This window comes from Gracilinanus agilis, chromosome 1, assembly GCF_016433145.1.
Source record: "Gracilinanus agilis isolate LMUSP501 chromosome 1, AgileGrace, whole genome shotgun sequence".
NCBI classification, from domain to species: Eukaryota; Metazoa; Chordata; class Mammalia; order Didelphimorphia; family Didelphidae; genus Gracilinanus; species Gracilinanus agilis.
In genome coordinates this window covers 614,145,832-614,168,192 of record NC_058130.1, presented here as the reverse complement: position 1 = coordinate 614,168,192, position 22,361 = coordinate 614,145,832, and the positions used below count along the sequence as shown (strand labels likewise).

The following is a 22,361-nucleotide window of genomic DNA, read 5'->3' as shown; positions in this document are numbered from 1 at the left end:
AATATAATATAATATAATATAATATAATATAATATAATATAATATAATATAATATAATATAACATAATTAATATAATATAATATGACATGACATGACATGATATGATGTGATGTGATGTGATGTGATATCATACATATATTATATATAATATCATGTACATGATATTATATATGTGAATATATTATATAGCATGACAACATAAAATACTATATTATAGAACATATACTATAAAACACAAGTATAATATAATAAATGTAATATAATATAATAATATAATACAACCCAATATTATATAATATATAATAATAAAAATGCTTATATAGTGCTTAGTGTGTACCAGTCACTGTCCTAAGAACTTTACAATTATTATCTAAAATTGGATCATTATAACAACCTTGGGAGGTAAATGCCAATGTCACCCTCATTTTTACAGATGAACCTGAAGCAAACAAAGATTAAGTGACTTGCCCAAGGTCAGACAGCTAGAAAATATCCAAGGCTGGATTTGAACTCGAGTTTCTTGACTCTAGGCTCAATGAGTATCCACTGAGGTACTTAGAGTCAGATCTTGGGAAGTCTTATGTTTCCTTTGGCCTAAACTGAAGAGATACCCAGCTTTCTTATTCTGTTATACAGTAGGTCTTAATCCGTTGTGAGCCCTCTAAGAATGTAGCCCAGCCTCCTGGTCCGGCTCCCCAGGATCTCAATTTCCTCCTAGCTTTGACCACCTTGCCTTGATCACGATTACTCCCAGGTTTCTCTATCAATTTTCCAACCAAGGCACCTTCAAGCCAATTCCAGGCATTCCATCCTTAAACAATACTCCAAGCTGGCTTATTATCAAGGAAGCTGATAAACCAGACTATTGGCTGATGAACTAGCCAAATAAGAGACTCTACAGAAGATATATCTTGCCTAGGGCTAGCTCTCCTCATAGTAATAATGATAAAAATTCTCCCAGTTTTCCTGATGGGGGACAGTTGGGCAATACTTTAAGCTTTGGGGATCTCCCCGGTTTCTTGCTTCCTTCAATAACCGAGGATCAAGTCCTTTTCACCCCTTAAGCAGAGGATAAAGGGTCATCTAACTTGTAGGACTAAAGAACCTGGGCTCAGGCTAGGAGCCCAGGAGATCGGTGTTCCTGAAATAGCACGTTATGTAACTGCTTTATTTTGCTACTGAACAAGAAATTGTTCCAGATAAAGTTTATTAATCATGGCAAGAGTAATAGAACTCCACTGTACTCGTGGTAGAGCTGGGCTGCTGCCAGAATCATTTACTGTGCCTGGGGAAAGCCAGGGAGACACAGACCTGAGCCGCCTTGCCTCCTTTCCCCAAAGTAAAGAAAACCAAATATACTCCAGTTGAAATGATCGCATCTTTGAAGGCACTGGAAGGTTTAAGTTATTCCGATCCTCCAAGCTGATTCTAGCCCACACGTTCCTTTTAATCATCAATCTGGAAAGCATGCATTCAATTCCTGTTGGGAAACTTTTATTTCAACAGATTGAAAAATACCTGCCTTTGACCCACTTGTTCAATTTCTACTGTGATAATACCTTTCACAGCCTGGTATTGGCATCTTCTATGGAATGCTCTTCAATTATTTTTTATCAATGACTCGGAGGATGACAGAAATAACATGCATCAGCTTTGGGGGTGACATGACTCTGGGAGGGAAAGCTAACGTGCTGAATGACAGAATCAGGACATAAGATCTTGAAGGCTAGAACAATCTGCTGAGTCTAAAGAGATGAGATTTAATACGGATATATGTTAACTCCTATAATTGGATTACAAAATCAACAATACAAGCAGAAAATGGGGACGATGTGGCTAGACAACAGTTTATATGAAAAAGACAGGTGTGGGTTTGTGTGTGTGTGTGGGGGGGGGGGGCTGCAAGCTCCATAGAAGCCAATGGTGTGATCTAACAACTCCCAAATTTAATTCAATCTTAGCTTAATGTTTAGGGGAAAGGGAGGCATCTAGGTAGCTCAGTGGATTGAGAGCCAGGTCTAGAGATGGGAGGTCCTAGGTTCAAATCTGCCTTCAGATACATCCTAGCTGTGTGACCCTGGGCAAGTCGCTTAACCCTCATTACTTAGCCCTATACTACTCTTCCCACTTGGAATCAATACACAGTATTGATTCTAAGGCAGAAGGTAAGGGATTAAAAAAAATGTTTAGAGAAAAGGAGGTGGGAGTCCCATTCTATTTTTTCTAATTGGATGGGTGCTCAGTCATTTCAGTGGTTCTGAATCTTTGTGACTCCATTTGGAATTTTCTTGGCACAGTTACTGGAGTAGCTTGTGATTAATCCTGTTTGCCTCAGTTTCCTCATCTGTCAAATGAACTGGAGAAGGAAAGGGCAAACCATTCCACTATCTTTGCCAAGAAAATCCCAAATGGGGGTCACAAAGATTCAGTCATGACTGAACAAGCAATAAAACAGTCTGCTTTGGGTGGTAGTGAGTTTCCCATCACTGATCATCTTCAAGCAGAAGCTAGGCCACCATCTGCATGCAAAATGCTTGTAAAGTTTAAAGCACTATATAAATATTATTGCTATCATATTAGTTGGCTGAAAAGCTTGGCTTTAGTGAATGAAACAGTGCACAGATTTGAGGGGGGGGAATAAAGCTTTGAAAGCCTAGGATATGGTACACTGCCCTTGGGGTGCATGCCCAGGTTAGGGAAGCATGGTGGGGTAGGGGGTGGATGGAGTGTGGCTCAGGGACAATACAGCTATTCAAATCTCAAGACCATAGACTAAGAGAGAATCATAGAGGCTTCCTAATGTAATCTTCTTCAGTTAACAGAATAGGAGCTCTTTCCTAGAATGGCTTAATTATTTGCTTAGAGTCATACAAGTAGCAGACCTGGGATTTGAACCCACATTCTCTGATCCTTAATCCAGTTCCTTTCCATTATTGTTGTTCATTCATTTTAGTTGGGGCCAACTCTTTGTGACCCCATTTGGAGTTTTCTTGGCAAAGATACTGGTGGGGTTTGCCATTTCCTCCTCCAGCTCATTTCACAGATGAAGAAACTGTGGCAAACAGAGTTAAGGGGCTTGTCTGGAGTCATGAAGCTAGTAAGTGTCTGAGGTTAGATTTGAACTCAAGAAGATTTTTCTGATTCAAGGTCCAGCACTTTATCCACTGCTCCACCAAGCTGCCCATATTACCCTGTACCATTGTACTACTTTGGAAAGAGGTATCCTTAGGGCAGGGGGGAATTCAAATTAGGGGAACTTGTAACAAGCAAGTAGACCATAAAAGGTCAACTTTACTTGCCATATAATTTTACCCAGTATAGGTCTCATTCACTGAAGTATCCTATAATTTGGCAGCTTTCTCTCCTATCTTGAGTCCTTAACTTACATAGAATAATAGTGATCCAAAATATTTTTTTTCGCTGATAATTAAGGAATTTCTTTTTCTACTCTAGGCACGGACCAATGATACCCACAGGACTCTCTACCACATCCAAAAGATCTTTTCAGAGTTTTCTGGATTATAGGAGCCTGGAGCTTCTGTTGACAAACTTGAAAAATTTCCTCTTCTCCTATTTTGAACAGGTAGCTGCTGATTTATGGGCTATACTCCTCATTCCTTCTGAGAGACTGACTTTGAAACCTGGGTACAAACACTATAGGCCGTGACTACCACCAAACTCCAGCTCCACAAAACAAAGAATGAAAGATTCTTACAGGTGATTAAGTTACTCCCTGAACATGAATATTCCCTTTCAACATATACTGCTGTTTTTCAGGCCACCAATTGAGTAAAGAAAAATTGAGTCATAAGGTCCCCAACGTGTCCTTTTGGGCATGCCCTACAATTAACCCTTTGGAATCTGACAAGCTCTTGTTTCCAGGGATCACAGAAACGTAGATTTAGAATGGAAAGACCTACATGAAATGAAGAAGAAGGAAATGAGCAGAACCAAGAGAACATTATGTACAACAATAAAAATATTGTTTGAAGAATGACTTGTATACGTCTACCTCCAGAGAAAGAACTGATAGAAACAAGCATGACAGTTTTATATGTACATTTACTTTTTGTCAAATGATGCCTTCTCTAGTGTGGGAAGGGAAGGAAGAAGATACCTGGGAATTTTAATATAACAAATAAATAAAGTTTTAAAATAAAATATAAGGCATTTTCAAAAAAGAAAAATTTAGAATGAGAAGGGGCCTTAGAGGTCATCAAATGTGTTTCCTCCCCTTTGTAGATTAGGAAACTTGAGCCCAGACAGATTAAGTATCTTATTTGCTCTAGGTCATAGATAGTGTCAGAGGCATAATTCAAAGATGACTCAACTTCAAGCTCAGTGTTCTCTTGTCTAAACCACACTACCTTGAATGTTATGCTCATTTTGTCTGACGATGCTTTTCCCAATAATATATCAAATACCATGTTTGAGGAAATGTCATTACCAAAGTTACAGTTCCAAGTTCAAGATGGTACATGACAGCCCTGCTGGATAAGGTGTTGGATTTTCCGGAGTGAAAACCCTCAGGAGAGTATTTAAGAAAGGCAGGGTGGGAGAGATCAAAGACTGGACAGAGGAGCTCAAATGATGGGAGTCAACAGAACTTGTCTAAAAAAATCATTATCTCCAGGAATGTCATTCTCCTGTCCTAAATATCTCTTCTTTTCCTTTGCTGGTTCTACATCTTGGTCATGCTCACTGATTATGGATGTCCTTGAAGGCTCTGTCCTGGCCCCTCTTCTTTACTCCATCTATCTTCTTTATGTTTGGTAATATCATAATGAGATCTTGGTAATCTCATTTATTCAATTTTCATTTCTATGCCAATGATTCAAAGATCTGTTTATCTAGCCCTAACCTCTCTCCTGATTTATAATTTTGCATCTTCAATAGTCAGTGGGCATCTCAAAATGGATGTCCCTTGGAAAAAGGACCTTCAAGTCTTCATCAAAGTCCTGCCTCTGACACATACTAGATCTTGTTAATGGGTGAGTCTTTTAACTTGATGCCCCAGGATACTTTTAAAGCTTATTTGAATTTGGGAGAGAGTTCCCCCACTGGGAGTTCCTCACACCAGTTAAATCATTGATTCTGAGCCTTCTTCCCCAGTCCAAATTTTTTGGGGGTAAGGGTAGAGTTCAAATTACAATTCTTACTCTGCATTTCAAAGGCCAGATTGGCCACAAGAGTGAAGGCTCTCCCAAAGGTCTCCATTAGACAAATCTCCTTTTAAGCCAGCAGAAAGATCTCTAGAGAAATACTAACCTCTAGGAGACACCTACTCTCTCACTGGATCACTGAATTCTTGAAGTAGAATATTTGAATTTTCATCTTTCCTTTGGAGGCCAAAGAAGCTGATCTATACTTTATGTGAGTGGGCTTTTTTCCCTGATGCCCTTGTGTCTATGCTCTAGGAAAGTAGCAGTGGAGCATCATCACCTACAAGATGTTGGCAAGAAAGGTCAGGGCTTAGAAATTTGAGAAGAAACTTCTGAACTTACAGGAGTAGGGCTCCACTTTCACATTGAAGGTCTGATTCTTGAATTCTGACTTTGCAACACCTGTATAGAAGACGATATTGCCGGAGAGATAAGCTGTGGCTGTGTATTGTCTCGAGCTGCTATTCCGGAAAGTGATGGTGACTTTGAAGTCTTTCCCAAGAATAGCCTTTTCCACCTCAAAATCCATGTCAATATCAGCCTTGAACTCATGAATGCCCTCTGTGTCAAGAGGTTTTTTAGCCCCATACATCAGAGCAGTTTCTAGAGCAAGTCTCTCCTCTTCTTTGCCTAGAGGAAAAGAAGCCAAAATAATGAACAGTTAGAAAGGCCCAGATATTTATTTAATCAATTTACCCATCTGTCTGGGGGCTGAATTCTGGAAATACACTAGAAGTTTCTCCAAGATGTATTTCTTTACTGCTATTTTGGGCATTAGAGAAGTAAGAAACATGAAGCTAATAAAACTTAGCGCTATTCTTCTGAACCAAGGTCTAACTATGACTTTCATACCTGAGGCAAATACTAAAAGGTACATCTAAGGCAAGCAGGATAGGGTGAAGAGGGGCACCAGGGTATCACCCTATGGAAATTAGACAGAAACACTGGGAAAAGTTACCATATGGGGGTAGGGGAAGCAGGGAAGGAAAGGGAAGGAACTCAAATCTTATACTTTCTTATTTTAACTAATCATTTTTGCTAATTAGGCATGCAGCTCCATTGTTTCTATGGTCTGATTCTGCTGTTGAAGGACTTTGAAAGCACCCTTTAAACCGGGTACCTAGTAGAAAAGCCCTATTGCCCCACCCTTGTTAGAGTTTTCTTTCTATATGTAGACGAATTTTCTGGTGTCTGGATCCCTGGAGAGAATTCTTAAAGGGCTCTTCCTTTCATTTCTCCCTCAGAGATACTATCTTTCTATTACCCTGACACCCTCCTTCCTTCCCTATCAGTTTGCTCTTCAAGCATACTCCCAGATTGTGTCCCCTTCCTCTCCCAAAGGTGGTACAGCATACTGAGAGAGAAGATGCCCCTGTGACTGTGACGTGCCTCTAGGAGAGTCTTATCCCTTATCTTGCTTTGCTAACTGATAGCTTTTGCTTTGACTTCTTTTGTCTTCTAGTTGATCTCATAAAGGATACACACCCTGGTGTGGGGAGTGGAGTCTTGGGCTATGTTTTTGAGTGGATTCTGATTTCCAGAGTCTCTCAAATGAGGGTTAGCTTTCTGAGGACCCATAAAACCAGAATACATTTGGAGGGCTCCTGTGGGATCTCTATCTTGGATGCCCGAAGGGCACTGCTGGGAGTTACTGAAGACTGTCTTTCTCAGAAAAAATCTTATCTTTCCTAGGCTGTGATTGTACAGCAGGGTTTTCTGATGTGACTTTTATAGTCCAGATCAATTGTTTACTATAACTATTACTATTGCACTCTTATGTGTCAAGGTACCAGTGATGTGTCACTGTTTTATGGGAGACTAGGGATTTCATTGGGATAGGAAACTATCCACTAAGGCAGATTGACACTTTCTCAGCATCTTGGTCTTAGAAAGATGCCTAGACCACTGAGAACCTGTGTGTGTAACAAGTTGTGTTAACTTGTAACACAAGTTATGTGTGTAACAATTCTCAAGTGAGAATTGAACCCAGGTCTTATTGACTTCAAGGCCAGCTCTCTCTCTCTCTGCCTCTCTTTCTTTGTCTCTGTCTCTCCCTTTCCTTCTGTCTCTTTCTCTCTGGTTTTCTTTGTCTCTGTCTTCCCTCCTTCTCTCTCTCACTGTCTCTTTGTCTCTTCCTCTCTCTCCCTCCCTCTTTATCTCTCTTTCTCTCTATTGAGGAAGAAGATAATCAAAGATGACTCCAAGACTCGGGGGAGGGACTAATTTCAAGGGTGGGGGTAATGCTTAATGATTGTCCTATGGAGGTTGAGGTGCCAATGGACTAGACAGATTAATTATTATATATTATATATATTAACCGTTAATATAACTAGCAGGGAGTTGAAATTGCAGGACTGGTCTAGATGAGAAGATAAAGATGGAGTTTCCTCATCCTCAAATTTGAGGAGGTTGACTTCTAGGATCTCTTTCAGCTCTGAATCTATGCTCTGATGATCTGATGTACATGACCTAGGGTAGGTCAGGAAACCTTTCTGGATCTCTATTTTCTCACCTATAAAGTGATGTGGTTGGACTAAGCAGTAAGCAAGATCTGGTTCAATTCTGGCTGCCCCACTGATTTTGGCAAGTGTATGAAACATGCCCGCATATGGTATAAAGACCTAACTGGAAGTCTTCATGGGTTCTCAGATAAAAATAATTATAGAATAGATCAAAAGTATCTGGGAAGATGGCACACATTTGCACATTTATTACATTTATTGGGGGAAAATGAGGAATTAAAATACCACAGGCCAAAGAAATGTTTTATTTACGCCATTATAGAAGAAATTAGCTCCAAATTAGCTATTCTCATTCCTGGTGGGGATCAGATCAAACTGGAGATCAGTGAAGAAGACAAAACAAACAACAACCTTATTATTAGAAAAGATAAAAATAACAGGGCAGAAAAGCTAGGTGGCACTGTGGATAGAATACTGAACCTTCAAATTAAGAAGCTGTGGTGGTTATTTAGTTGTTCAGTCAAGTCTGACTCTTCATAACCACATTTAGAGTTTTCTTGATAAAGATACTGGAGTGGTTTGCCATTTCCTTCTCTAGTGGATTAAGGTAAACGGGGATTAATCACACAGCTGGCAAGTGTCTGGGGCCACATTTGAACTCAGGTCTTCCTGACTCCAAGCCTAGAGTCCTTTCCACTGAGTCTTTAAATTTAAGACCTAACCTAACTTCAAATGTAGCCTAGACCCTTAGTAGCCATATGACCTTGGACAAGTCACTTAACCTCTGTCTGCCTCAGTTTCTTCATCTAAAAATGGAGGTAATAGTAGCACCTTCCTTCTAGGATTGTTATGAAGATCAAATGATAACTACATATATGGATATATGTATTTACAAACCCTAAAAGGCTATATAAACACTAGCTATTGTTATTTTGGTTTTGGAGGTCTATGATGGTATGGAAAGTGGAAAGAGAAATAAATGAACAAAGAGATAAGATTTGTGTCATTAACATCACAGCTTTAGTGGGGAATTAAAAGAGCCTATCCTATAGGAAAAACCCAAGTGAATGAGGGCCACTTGCAAGGGTAAAAGGGAAATGAAGTAGAGGTGTATAATACTTTGACACTTGGGGAAAACAGCATGAAACCAATTATCAAATCAACTTTATAATTCACCTTATCAAAGAAATATAAGAAGTAATTAAAACCAGTTCAGTTGAGTGAGTGGAAAGACCCCAGGACATCAACATGATGTGAGTAGAAAACCTCATACACTAGTCTTACTGGAGGAGAAAGAGCCTGAAACTAGATATTATAGATATATTCTACATTAGCTCCTCATTGACTCTCTTGCATACAATCCTGTGGGAACAGAGATTCTAGAAAGCTGCTCATAGAGGAGACCTGAGAATACCATGAGACCAAGGGCATTGCCTTGGAGGGAACAAGGCAGGGCTAGGCCAGGAAATAGCTTCCTTACTGTGAATGAGAAAAAAAGAATAGAATAGTAGCTTTGTATTTTAAGTGATTATTCTAGCTAATTAGGTGCTAATACTAGTTTCCACCATACAAAAGAGGCACTGGTATTATCAAATCTTAAGTATGACAAATTTAATAGTTGTATACCAGTGGTTCCCAAACTTTTTTGGCCTACCGCCCCCTTTCCAGAAAAAATATTACTTAGCCCCCTGGAAATTAAGTTTTTTAAAATTTTAATGGCAATTAATAGGAAATATAAATGCACCTGTGGCCATCACCGCTTCCATGGATTGCTGTAGCACCCACCAGGGGGTGGTAGTGCCCACTTTGGGAATCACTGTTGAATACTTTAAAAATAATTTTTAAAAATATTGTCCCCTCAAAAATTTGATGCCCTAGGAGAAAGGCCCAGCCACTCTTCCCTAGGTATAGCTTTGGAATAATGTGTTTCAGGAATTTACTGGTGGTACTAGGATCTGTTTAGCTAAACAATCAACAAGCAGATGAGAGTGCTTGAAGTCACATAGAGGAACCACTGGGGAGAGGATCTGCATTTTTCCCAGAGTCAGGCAAAGTTTATGATTCTTTCTGGAAGTATTCTGTGTTCTAATATACAACATTTGTAGACCAAGTGCAAAATTCAAGTACCTAAGACTACAGTCATAAGACATTATTCAAAGAAGAACAGAAAGTTTCTTTTGTCAATACACATAGTGAAATTGCTTTTCCACTATGCAGGAAAAGAGATTAAAAAAATTGGAGATTTTCTAATAGAGGTTACTTCATGGAACAGCTGAGAAGTACTTCTTAGGGCAGAAAGAACCTATACTTTAAAGGCACTCCTCACTTAATCACATATACTTACAAAGATGGTCACTAAGCTGGATGTCAGAATTTCAAAGCTAGCTGCCAAAAAGCTATTTCTTGCTTGGAAATTGCAGCTTTGCTACCTATATGCAAACTTCAGGTTGTGATTTAAAAGCTGAAGAAATTACCTGGCTTGGATTAAGCCAAGATAGTCTTCCATTTCTGACCCAGACAGAAGAGAAGACTGATGCTTTGTAAGCTATCTGCTTTGGTTTGGCTGTCACTCACAACGTAAGTTTCTCACATAAGAACTAAAAAAATTATTCCATAAGAAAGCTTTCTATTTTCTTTGTTCCAATCAAGAAATCCTAGAACCATAATAAAGATTTATTTTTTCATTTAGAGAGTAGGGCAGCTAGATAGCATAGTAGACAAGAGTCCCAGGTCTGGAAGTAGGAAGACTCACGTTCCTGAGTTCAAATCTGATCTCGGACACTTAGTAGCATTTAATCCTCTTTGCCTCATTTTCCTCATCTGTAAAATGATCTGGGGAAGGAAATGGAAAGCACTCTAATATCTTTGCAAAGAAAACCCTAAAATGGGACCAAAAAGAATCAGATATCACAGAAAAATAACTGAACAAGAAATTAGAGTGCCGAGAGCAGCTAGATGGCTCAGTGGATTGAGACCCAGATCTACAGATGAGAGGTCCTGGTTTCTAACCTGGCCTCAGATACTTCCTGGCTGTGTGACCCTGGGCAAGTCACTTAACTCCCATTGCCCTTACCCTAGCCCTTACCACTCTTCTGCCTTAGAAATACATAGTATTGATTCTAAGATGGAAGGTAAGAGTTTAAAAAAACCAGAGGACTAAAAAGAGTAAATAGGTCAGAGAAAGTTCTGGGAAAGATGGTTTTCAGTTTTTCTTTTCTTTTCTTTTCTTTTCTTTTCTTTTCTTTTCTTTTCTTTTCTTTTCTTTTCTTTTCTTTTCTTTTCTTTTCTTTTCTTTCCTTTTCTTTCCTTTCCTTTTCTCTTCTTCTTTTCTATCTTTGTTTGTTTGTTTGTTTGTTTGTTTGTTTCTTTCTTTCTTTCTTTCTTTTTCAACCCCTCCCTTCTGTCTTAGTATCAGTTCTAAGATAGAAGAGTGGCAAGGGCCAGGCAATTTGGGTTAAATGATTCTTCCAGGGTCACAAATCTAGGAAGGATGTAAGGTCATATTTGAACCCAGATCCTTTGATTCCAGATCTGGGACTCTATCTACTGTACTGTCTAGCTGTCCTCCAAATTTTCATTTCAAAATAAAAATTAACTTATTTGGCAAAAATGTAAAGTTGACTATTGCAAAAACTAATTAAATGCTTACTGCTATTATTTATAAATAGTTACAGTTAAGAGCCGGAGATCTTTATAACCAGTTAATTCTCAAGTCTAATAAGAAGCTACTTTTTGTGTTTTTCTTGAACTCCTGGCTATGTTTTCAGAAGTTAGGTGTTAGTGCTTATAAGCAAAGGATTTTGTAAGAAAAGCTTGCTTTTCATTTTGGTATTTTAGTAAACTTCAAGCACAATATGAAGCAATAATATGATGTGGCAACAGAAAGAGCTAAGGGGGCCTCAGGCTGCAATAAAGGAAACAGTGTGAGGAAGGTAATAGCCTTGCGGTATTTCTTTGGCCACATCCTAGCTGGATAATTCTTTTCAGTTACAGACCATATCATATGATGATTCTTGAAGGAAGTGGGCATATTTAACTTGAAGAAGGAAATTTTTAGAAGAAGGATCATGGTAGTCTTGAAATATCTAGAGTTCTACAAAGTGTCTTGAGAGTATGGAACAAGGACCAAAGCTTTGGGATTTGAAATATCTCCTCAGTATGAGGATAAACCTCTCAATAATTAGGAAGTGGTCAAATGAAATGGGTTGCTTCAGGTTAGTGAGTTTTCTGTCATTGGAGGCTTTCATGTAGGAGTTTTATGATCATTTTTCAATGTTGCAAATGGGATTCATGATTTGGGTAGGGGTTGGAGTAGATGGTCTTTGAAAATACTTCCAAGTCTACTATGTATGTTTCTATACAATTAAGTACTTACAACAGAATACTACAAATGCCACATTTTTTAAACCAAATTCCTCAGTGACAGCAAATAAACACTTAAATGACAGGGAGAATTTGATCAAGGCAAACACAAGGACTTCCCTTTGCCACTTGCAATAAGTTACCTTCTTGGAATTTGTAATTTTCAGTTATGTCCTGATTTCCATCTCCACCAATTTCTTTGGTCAGGATTAATTTCCCAATGTGGGTTTTATCAACAGCTTCGACCAGATGAGTGGCATCTTTTTTGACTTTAAGGTACACAAGATCACTGTTGACCTGGAAAGAAAAAAAGAAGAGCATCATGTCACCTAGTGATTTGGCCACCAAGACATTTGTTTGTATTAGATGTAGTTATCTAAATAATCTTAAAGGACATTTATGAAAATTCATTATTCACACCATCAACATTACACATGTTATTATTGATAATATAAACGACAGTGTAAACATTGATAATGAATCTCCTTAAATGTTGTTCTACAACTAACAGTTTCCATAAAGCAAGAGTAGGAGTAGTTTAGGAGGAATTCATACAAAATTTAGAAGCTTGTTACATTTTGGTCTATGATATTTGGGGGATGAAATGATCAGATTGATTCTATGTTTCTTTAATTGATTCTCTTTACAGTCAATTGATTTTATTTTGTTACCACCTAAGTCATAGTCCTCTTTCTCTGAATTGAGGTTAAAAATTCAACTGGCCTATAATGAATTAAGTTTAGAAATTCAGTTCTCTTGTTAATCACCATTCTGTTCTTATTTCAAGGATATCTGGTTTGTTATCCAAAGAAGTCTGGCTTATTATCTCTAACCTTGCAGGTGAACTCAAACAACAAACTCTTAGTCACAGAAGGGAAGGAGGGAGACTGTTGCTAGCCCCTCATTTCCAATATTTAATATTGTCCCCCATGTCTCAGCTTTGTAGTCAATCATACAGATTTTATCATTCATGATGTTGGGCTCTTTAAACTGATTATAATCTGTTCCTAGCCTGTGAAGTCCTATTCTTTGTTCTGTACTCACTCCCCAAAACTATAAAAGAGAGCCATCTCCCCTCATTTGAGGGTCTTATCTTTACTGAGGAAGTTGAGATTCTATTATTGGTAAATTTGCACTTTACTAATAAATTGATCATCCTCAGAACTTTGTACCTTAGTTTACCTTATTTTGACCATACAATGGATATGTGATATTGCTAAATAGTGATAGCTCTCTCCGAGATCAGTTTTATTGTAGAGATTGCTGAAGTCCATGATTGGTTCATGAAAGCTTGCCCTCAGAAGGTGTAGTATAGATGGAATTTAAATCATCTGGCCCAACCCTTTCATTAAAAAATTTTTTTGACAGCTTTTGTTTGTACATTGCCTAGATTTTCCTTTGCATCCCCTTCCTCAGCCCCATCATGGAAAGTCATCCCTTATAACAAAGAATTAAGAAAAAAAGACAAACGAAAAAGAAAAAATAATCAAAAGTAACCAAAAATAGCAAAAAAAATCTGACATATGCAATATCTGACACCCCTCTCCTCTACTACTTCCACAACAAAGAAGTACAGTAGGACAGTGGATAGACCGCTAGACCTAGAATCAAAAAGACAATTGAAATCTGGCTTCAGGTACTTGTCAATTGTGTGACTTTGGGCAAGTTACATAACTCCCTTCTGCCTCAGTTTCTTCATCTGTAAGATAGAGATAATTAATAATGCCTACCTTCCAGAATTGTGGTGAGGATTATATGAATTAATTTTGTAAAGTACTTAAGGCCTGCTACATTGTAAGCACTTAAATGCTAATTCTCTTGTTTTCCCTTCTTCCCAAAGAGAGTCAATGGGGAAAATATCTTCTATATCTTCAATGGGGCCAAAGATATTCTTTACAATTTCACAGATTTCATTTGTAGCTTTTTTCTTTTCTTTTTTTGTTTATTACCAACTCCTTAATTTTAACAGATAAATGAGTAGGAGAGAAATTCAATGACTTGTTCTAGGTCACACAGCTCCTCAGGAGTAGATCTGGGACTAGAATCAATGGTTTTTAGAACTGGAAGAGATCTGAGAGGCCATCTAATTTGACCCCTGGACTATATCCCTGAAAAATGGTTATCTAGCTTCTCTGCAAGACTTCTAACAATAGGGAAGCTAGCTGTGAGGTAAAATACTATACTTCTGGAGAGCTTTCAGCGTGAGGAAACATTTCTATACATCAAGGATGAAAAGCAACTTTTGTTGTTTGTTGTTTAGTCGTATCTGACTGTCTATAACCCTGTGGACCATAGCACATTAATGCTGTCCATGGGCTTTTCTTGGCAAAGATACTGAAGTGGTTTGCCATTTCCTTCCAGAGGATTAAGGTAAACAGAGATTAAGTGACTTGTTCAGGGCCACACAGCTAGTAAGTATCTGAAGGCACATTTGAACTTAAGTCCTCTTGACACCAGATCCAACATTCTATTTGCTGAGCCACCTAGCTGTTTCTCCTGGCACACACACACACACACACACACACACACACACACACACACACACGAGTATGTATGTATATGTGTATTTAAAGATGTGTATATATGTTTGCATTATACATATGTATATATAGCATATAAAAGGTATAATGTCATATACCACTAAGCAATTTCTATCCATTGATTCTAGATTTACCTACTGGTACAAAACATGTTTAATTAAATTAAATTCTTTGTTAACCTTTGTTTTATATCTTCTGAGTTTCTGGCTTTCTTATGCTCTTTCAAAATGTTTTACAAAGCTTCTCATCTCTTCCTTTTCCTTCTTTTCCTTCTACTCAAATACCTACCACCCAATAGTCTCTGTCTCTGTCTCTCTCTGTCTCCTCTCTCTCAACTACCTGGGGATTGAATTGATTTTAGGAAAAAAAACCAAATTTCTCTTTCTTGATGATACTCATTGCCCCTATAATCCTGTCCCAAAGGATTTCCCCTTTTTTTAGTCCTGAACACAATGCTTCTCCTAAGATGACTTTAACTTCTTTTGGCTAGCATATCACACTGTTGACTCATATTGTCTTTGCAGTTCCATAAAGTCACATGCTCTTTTCAGATGAAAGGCTATCTAGCCATAAGCATTCCCATCTTGTGTTTATGATGTTGATTTTTCAAACCCAAGTACAAAACATTACGTTAGCTTCGTTATTATAGCTTCTCAGATCCTTAAGTAGACTAGCCAAAGTGTTAGCTATCCCTCAGCATCTGTGTTATCTACAGATTTCTATAGAAGGACTTTTATGTCGGGATTCATGTAATTGAAGATAAAAATGTTGAATAGCATAACTCCAAGCACAGATCCCAGAGGCAAACCACTAGAAATTCTCTTCCAAGGTGAAATTGAAGCAGTAATGATACTTTGGGTCCAACCATTCAACCATTGCCAAATACACCTGATTATAATGTCATCTAGCTTCTAAGTCAATATTTTCTTTAAAAAAAAACAGCTTAAGAGACAGTCAAATATTCTGTTAAAACTTAAACTATATCTAGAATTCTCTGATCTACCAATCTAATCCTAGCAAAAGTGGAAATGAGATTTGTCCAACAAGATCTGTTGATGTCTTTGTCATAACTACTTTCTTTTCTAGACGTTTAGTAACTACCCTTGATAATGCCTCCTAGAATCTTCTCAGGAATAAAAATTAAGCTCATTGCCCTGTTGTTTGCAGATTTCACTCTTTTTATATCTGAAAATGGAAACATTTGCCCTTTTCTAATCTGGTAATAACTCTCTTCTTTTGTATTATCTTTAACAGATCATTAGTGGTGTCTCATTGTATGTCAGACCATTCAGTAGGTGGCACAGTGAATGGAACACTGGACCTAGAGTCAGGAAGTCACTGTTCAAAGTTACTCTCAGACACTTACTAGCCATGTGACCCTGGGAAAGGCAAGTCTCAGTTTCCTCTGACTATAAAACTTAGATAATAATGGTTCTTCCTTTCCTGGCTTGTTGTGAGGATAGAATGAGATATCTATAAAATTCTTTGCAGACCTAAAAATACTATATAAATGAGGGGAGTAAGAATTCACAAATATACTCTTCCTACTACTACTACCAGCTATTACTACTAGTAATATTTATTATAGCTAGCATTTGTATAGTGCTTTAAGGTTTACAGGGGTATAGCCAGGTGGTCCAATGGAAAGGGCACTGGACTTGGGGTCAGGAAGACCTGAGTTCAAAGTCTGACCTCATACACTTACTGGCAGTAGAACCCTGGACAAGTCACTTAATCCTGTGTACCTCACTTTGTTCATCTGTAAAATGAGCTGGAAAAGTAAATGGCCAACCACTCTAATATCTCTGCCAAGAAAACTCTAAATGGGTCATGAAGAACTGGACATGACTGGAAATAACTAAGCAACAACTTAAGGTTTGCAAAACACTTTACATGTGTTATCTCATTTTATCATTAAAGATGACTGAGCAGGTAGAATAGTTTAGAGAGGAAGAAAATCAAGAGTAAAGAGAGAAGGGAAGGAAATGGATAGGAAAGCAAAGGAAGGGAAGGAATGGGAAGGGAAGTAGCAGAGCTGGGATTGAAACTGTTACATTGATTTCAAATCCAATGTTTTTCAGAAAACATGAAGCAGGACAGCTTGGTGACTCAGTGAGTAGAGAGTCAGGCTTAAAGTTGGGAGATCTTGGGTTCAAATCTGATCTCATATATGTTCTAGCTGTATGACCCTCGCTTGGTAAGTCACTTAATCTCAGTTGCCTGGCCCATACCACTCTCCTGTCTTGGAACTCAATATGGATTCTGAAATAGAAGGTAAAGTTTTTTTTTTTTTTAAAGAAAGATTAATGCCTCCTATGAAGTTCCTCTTTTGGGATCCCCGAATGGCTTCTTGATTAATCCCTAAGAAATGGATGGCCCTCACATTCAGGCCTCTGACAGATAGAGTGAGAAATACTGTAGATGATTACCGAGAGCTTTAGTGGATGAAGAAGAAAGAATTCTCATTTGCAAATCTTGATGGTTTTCTTAACAATCAAGATCTGGATTTAATAATGACACTGTGTGTTGACATTAGCAGCGATTAAGTCAATTTGTTCATGGTGGGAAGCCTTGTCTACCCTCTGTCTGGTAATAAAATATAATAATAATATGAGGATTTGTGAACTATAAAGCATGATTTCCATTGAGAGATTCTTATAACATTATAAACTATAAGAATACAACCCAGGAGGTTTGTGTAAATCAACAGAAACCCAAAGTGACATTATGAAGACAGTGTTCCAAATATGTCTGCTCTTCTGAGAAACCTACAAACTATAACAGATGCCCACAAAGAGAAAAATGCAGCAAATATCCTTTTTGAGAGGATATAGATCTATGTGAATACTTAGGGAATCAAAGTACTTAATGTCTCTGCCACTCACTTGACAGTTCATCATGCCCTGCTTCAAGACAGCCCTTATATTATTATTCTGATGTAGTGGGTAGTCCCAGGCATTGTGTCCTCAGTCTTGTTCCCATTGGTGAGGCCCATATTTTGATACTGAGAATGTCTTTGGATATAGGAGAAAAGCCTTCACTGCAGTCATAGACAAAAACATAGACCTAGAGTTTGAAGGGATGTTAGGAAAAAAATCTATCTTCCTAATTTTACAGATGCAGATACTGAGGCCCAGAGAGGCTAAATAAATTGGCCAAAGTCACAGAGATAAGTAAGTGGTAGATTTGGATTTGAACTCAGGTTTCAGGCCTTTCACCATAGTACCATTGTGGTCCTTCCCCTCCCTGATCCAACTGGTTCCCTTCCCAAAGATTCTTTGTGGGTTTTTTTGTTGTTGTTTTTGTTTTTTTGACACTGGGAATTACACTGTGTTTGGAGTTAGACAACTTGCATTAAAAATCTGGATCTATTACTTATTACCTTGCACCAGTCTCTTAACCCCATCAGCCTCACTTCCCTCACACACAAAATGGAAGTGAAGTACCAGATGATCTCTAAGGTCCCTTTCCCTTCTAAATCAAAGACTCCATTGCTCTTAGAACTCTTTTGTACACTATGATCCTTATTGCCTAATTGATGAGTATCTTGTTCTTTCATGGGTAATGGGGTTTTTTTTCACTGAAGAGTCAGGGTTAACCATTGATAAGATGTGAATTTTCCCTTGTCCTGAATAGTTGCCCCACTTTGAGAATGATTGATGCAATAATTCATGGTCAATTTATACAGTAGAGTTATCCTGGGGCTTAAAAGGAAAATGGAGAGGAGGGCAGAGAAGAGAGGGGCTATACCAAGCCAAAGACTGGATCCTCTAGAAAAAAGAACCCAAGTGGACCCTCGAAGGAGCTATGTGTTTGAGGAATTGACACAGAGCTCCTGAAGTACATGGTTGATTTCCTGATGGGACAGGAAGACTTTGACTAGCTTCTTTTCCTATGGCCTCCAAACTCATCATTCACCTTTGTTCTCCATCTTCCTTTTGATGGTCAAGCCAACTGATTGTGACAATCATCATCAATATAATTTCAAATAGGCAATAAGTCCCAAGAGGTGCCAGAAAATTCATACTTCATTAATGTGTTAACATCATTAAGGAAATTTCAGCCCTAGTTTAGGGGACCAATATCAGATGTCAGAATCAAGGCCAATGAGGCAACAAGGAGGACCCCAGGCCAATGATGAGACATACCAACTACACAAATTGGTATTCATCCCACATATTGTTAGATACTTTTGCTTATTTTTTGGTCTTCTAACTAGAATATAAACATCAAAAAGGTTATAACTAAGTCTTTTAAAATTCTTTTATCCTCCATACTAACTAGAATAATCTCTTGCTTAATGGTAAGGTTTTTTAGGGTTTTTTTTGTTGTTGTTGTTTGTTTGCTTTTTCCTAGTCTCCTGGACAGTACATAGAGCACCAGGCCTGGAGTCAGGAAGATCTCAGTGTAAAACCAGCCTCAAACACTAACTTGGTGACCTGTGCAAGTCACTTAACCTCTATTTACTTCAGTATGTTCATCTGTAAAATGGGAATAACAATAACCTCTATGTCCTAGGGTTGTTGGGAAGATTAAGTGAGATAATATTTGTAAAAAAATTATTTAGCATAGTTCCTTGTATAGTATACACTTTCCATAGCACCGTTTTGGTTTTCCCCCTCCGTGATCCAACCTGCCTCCTTCCCAATGATTCTTTGTTTTTATTTTTGGCAGTCGGAATTACATGGTATTTGGAGTCAGAGGAACTGCTTTCAAGACCTGGATTTGTTACTTACTACTTTGGACCAGTCTATTATTTACATAGTTGGTGCTCTATAAATGTTAGTTATGATGATGATGATGATGGTGGTGGTGATGTTGGGAACTTCCAGTGAGAAAACTCTCTCTCCCAGTGCAGATTAGAACTTCTCTGTGACTTGTAGTTTTAGAGAATTGTTTAAGGCATTGAGAAATTAAATGGCTTGCTCCTGCTTACAGAGTCAGTAAGCATCATTCAGAGGCAAGACTTGAACTGAGGTCTACCAGAATCCAAGGGCCATTAATTCACCATGCCATAATGTCCTGGTTTATATATTTGTTTTGGAGTGGGTGCTTGCTCCCAGCTTCAAAATTGCCAATTGTGACTCTGCCTACAGGGTAGAGATTATATCTTTCTGACTGTACAACATCTAGTGTGGTGCAATGTATAATTAGGAATATTTGTTGAAGGTGACAGCATATGCCTTTGGCTGCCCCCATCTCCATAGGCTTTTACCTACCTCTGCAAAAACAAATGGTGTATCAAACTGGAAACAAACATGGCCATGCTTAACAGCCTGGACAGAGGCAGGACCACAGCGGTACATACCTAAATGAGAGAGCAAAGGAAAAGTTGAGATTGTTACCTCTAGTTCATGTTAGAGAAACACTAGAAATTAGAGAGAACACCTTCATGGTACTGAGACTAGGTCTATGAGACCTAGATTTTCTAATTTATTTTGTGCTAATTGAATCAGCCCCACATGCATTTCCCATCCTTATAGTTGGGTTTGGGGGGATGAATTTAAAGACCAGGCATTAACCAAGGGGCTTTCCTTTCCTTTTTTTTTTTTAAGGAAAACTTCCTCAATTTTGAAAGCCTAGAAAACCTGCCTCTCTTCCCTACTTCTCTATTGCTATTGATGATGCCATCATGTTCTATTCACCCACAGCCATCACTAACCCAGTCCTCTTCCTCAGCTTCCATATCCAATCAGGCACCAAGTCCTGTGAATTCTGACTCACTCATCCCCCTCCCTGACTCACTGCTACTCTTCTAGTTCAATCCATCATCATCTTTCACTCAGACAAATGTAATAAATAATAGCTTCCTGACTTCTTCCTGGATCTGACCCTACTCTCTCTCAGAGCCATTCTTTACATACATTACAGAAGAATTACAGTCATTCTTCCTAGTGAATAAATATGATGATGATCATCAAATCACTTAGCACAGCACCTGACACATAGTAAGCACTATTTAGAGGTTCATTTCATTCCTCTCTTCTTAGACCTTACCAATGTTCTACTGAGCTAGATACCCTACAGCTCAAATTGTGTCCCTTCTACTGTTTTCACTTCTTCCCTTACCATGTGATTCTTAGATCTTTTTACTCAGCCCTAATCTCATTCTTGACTTCCAGTCTCACATTTCTAACTGCCTATAATATATCCTGACCTGTCCTCTAGTCTCTAGGCCTGACTCTCTTTCCACTGAGCCACACGGCTGCCTCCTCCCAGAAACATCTTAAACTTGACATGTCCCCAAACTGGACTTATTATCTTTCCCCCCAAATTCCTCCCTCTTTCTAACTTTTCTATTACTTTATTTTTTCTATTCTTTTTTTTTTAAACCCTTAACTTCTGTGTATTGGTTCATAGGTGGAAGAGTGGTAAGGGTGGGCAATGGGGGTCAAGTGACTTGCCCAGGGTCACACAGCTGGGAAGTGTCTGAGGCCAGATTTGATCCCAGGACCTCCCATCTCTAGGCCTGACTCTCAATCCACTGAGCTACTCAGCTGCCCCCTTTTTCTATTCCTTTAGAGGACACCACCATCTCTGCAGTTATTTAGGTGTCATCCTTGTCTCCTTACTCTCTTGCTCTCCATATCCAGTCTGTTGCCAAATCCTTTCAATTCTAGATCATAACATCTCTTATATAGGGTGTCCCATTCTCTCCTCTGACACTGCCACCACTTCTTTATAGGTCTTTATCACCTCATATCTGGATTATTGCAATCACCTGCTGGTTGGTCTTCCTGACTCATCTGTCCTCAATCCAGATCAGCTAATACTCAGACTGTCAAAATGAACTTCTTATAAAGCACTTCTGTATTCACAATAAACTCCAATGATTTTCTGTTAACATCCTATAAAGTCCTCTGTAATCTGGCCCATTTCTACCTTCTCAGGCTTGTTAGATTTTCTACCTGTCTGAATTCTCTATAATTTAGTGACACTGGCTTCTTTGTCATTTCTCACACAAAATACTACTATGTGCGTTTTCACTGGCTGTCTCCATGCCTGAAATACTCTTCCCTCTTTACCCTTATCTTTACCTATTGGTTCCTCTGTCCTTCTTTAAGTCATAGCTAAATCCTCACCTTCTGTAAGAAGTCTTTCTTTATTCCCTTAATGTAGGATGTTCCCTCTAAGATTACCTCTGTGCATGTGTGTGTGTGTGTGTGTGTTTGTGTGTGTGTGTGTGCATATACACATATAGGTACATTTCAGATATATATATGTACACATATGAAAATTGGAGGTAATCTCACATTGTATATGAATATATACATATGTATGTATATCTGAATATTGGAGGCAACCTCAGAAGGAAAGCACTAGAATTAAGGGAATAAAAAGGCTTCTTACATGGGAGCAGCTGGGTAGCTCAGTGGATTGAGAGCCAGGCCTAGAGATGGGAGGTCCTAGGTTCAAATCTGGCCTCAGACATTTCCCAGCTGTGTGACCCTGGGCAAGTCACTTGACCTCCATTGCCTAGCCCTTACCACTCTTCTGCCTTGGAGCCAATACACAGTAATGACTCCAAGACACAAGGTAAGGGTTTTAAAAAAAAAAGGCTTCTTACAGAAGGTTTTAGATGATATGTATAAACACATACATTTATATAACCTTAGACATTACTAATATTTCAATGTTCAACTGATTGGTTACCCGCTAGTTGCCCCTCCTTCCCCTACCTACTTTCTCTTTTCTTCCTTCCTTCCTTCCTTCCTTCCTTCCTTCCTTCCTTCCAGAATTAACCAAAGTTCTTTCTTTCTTTCTCCCTTTCTCTTCCTCTCTCTCTTTCTTTCTTTCTCTCTCTTTCTTCCTTTCTTCCTTCCTTCCTCTCTTT

At 38.5% G+C, this 22,361-nt stretch overlaps 1 protein-coding gene across 1 annotated transcript in view; it reads right to left on the bottom strand.

Annotated features, from left to right (window-relative positions):
- Positions 1-22,361, bottom strand: part of LOC123254785 (coagulation factor XIII A chain-like) — a 55,649-nt gene that overhangs the window by 22,664 nt on the left and 10,624 nt on the right. Inside the window, exons 4-6 of the mRNA XM_044683715.1 lie at positions 19,747-19,835; positions 12,131-12,284; positions 5,506-5,793 (exon numbers count right to left, since the gene is read on the bottom strand). Coding sequence (XP_044539650.1) covers positions 5,506-5,793; positions 12,131-12,284; positions 19,747-19,835 — 531 coding nt within the window. The remainder of the gene's footprint in view (positions 1-5,505; positions 5,794-12,130; positions 12,285-19,746; positions 19,836-22,361) is intronic.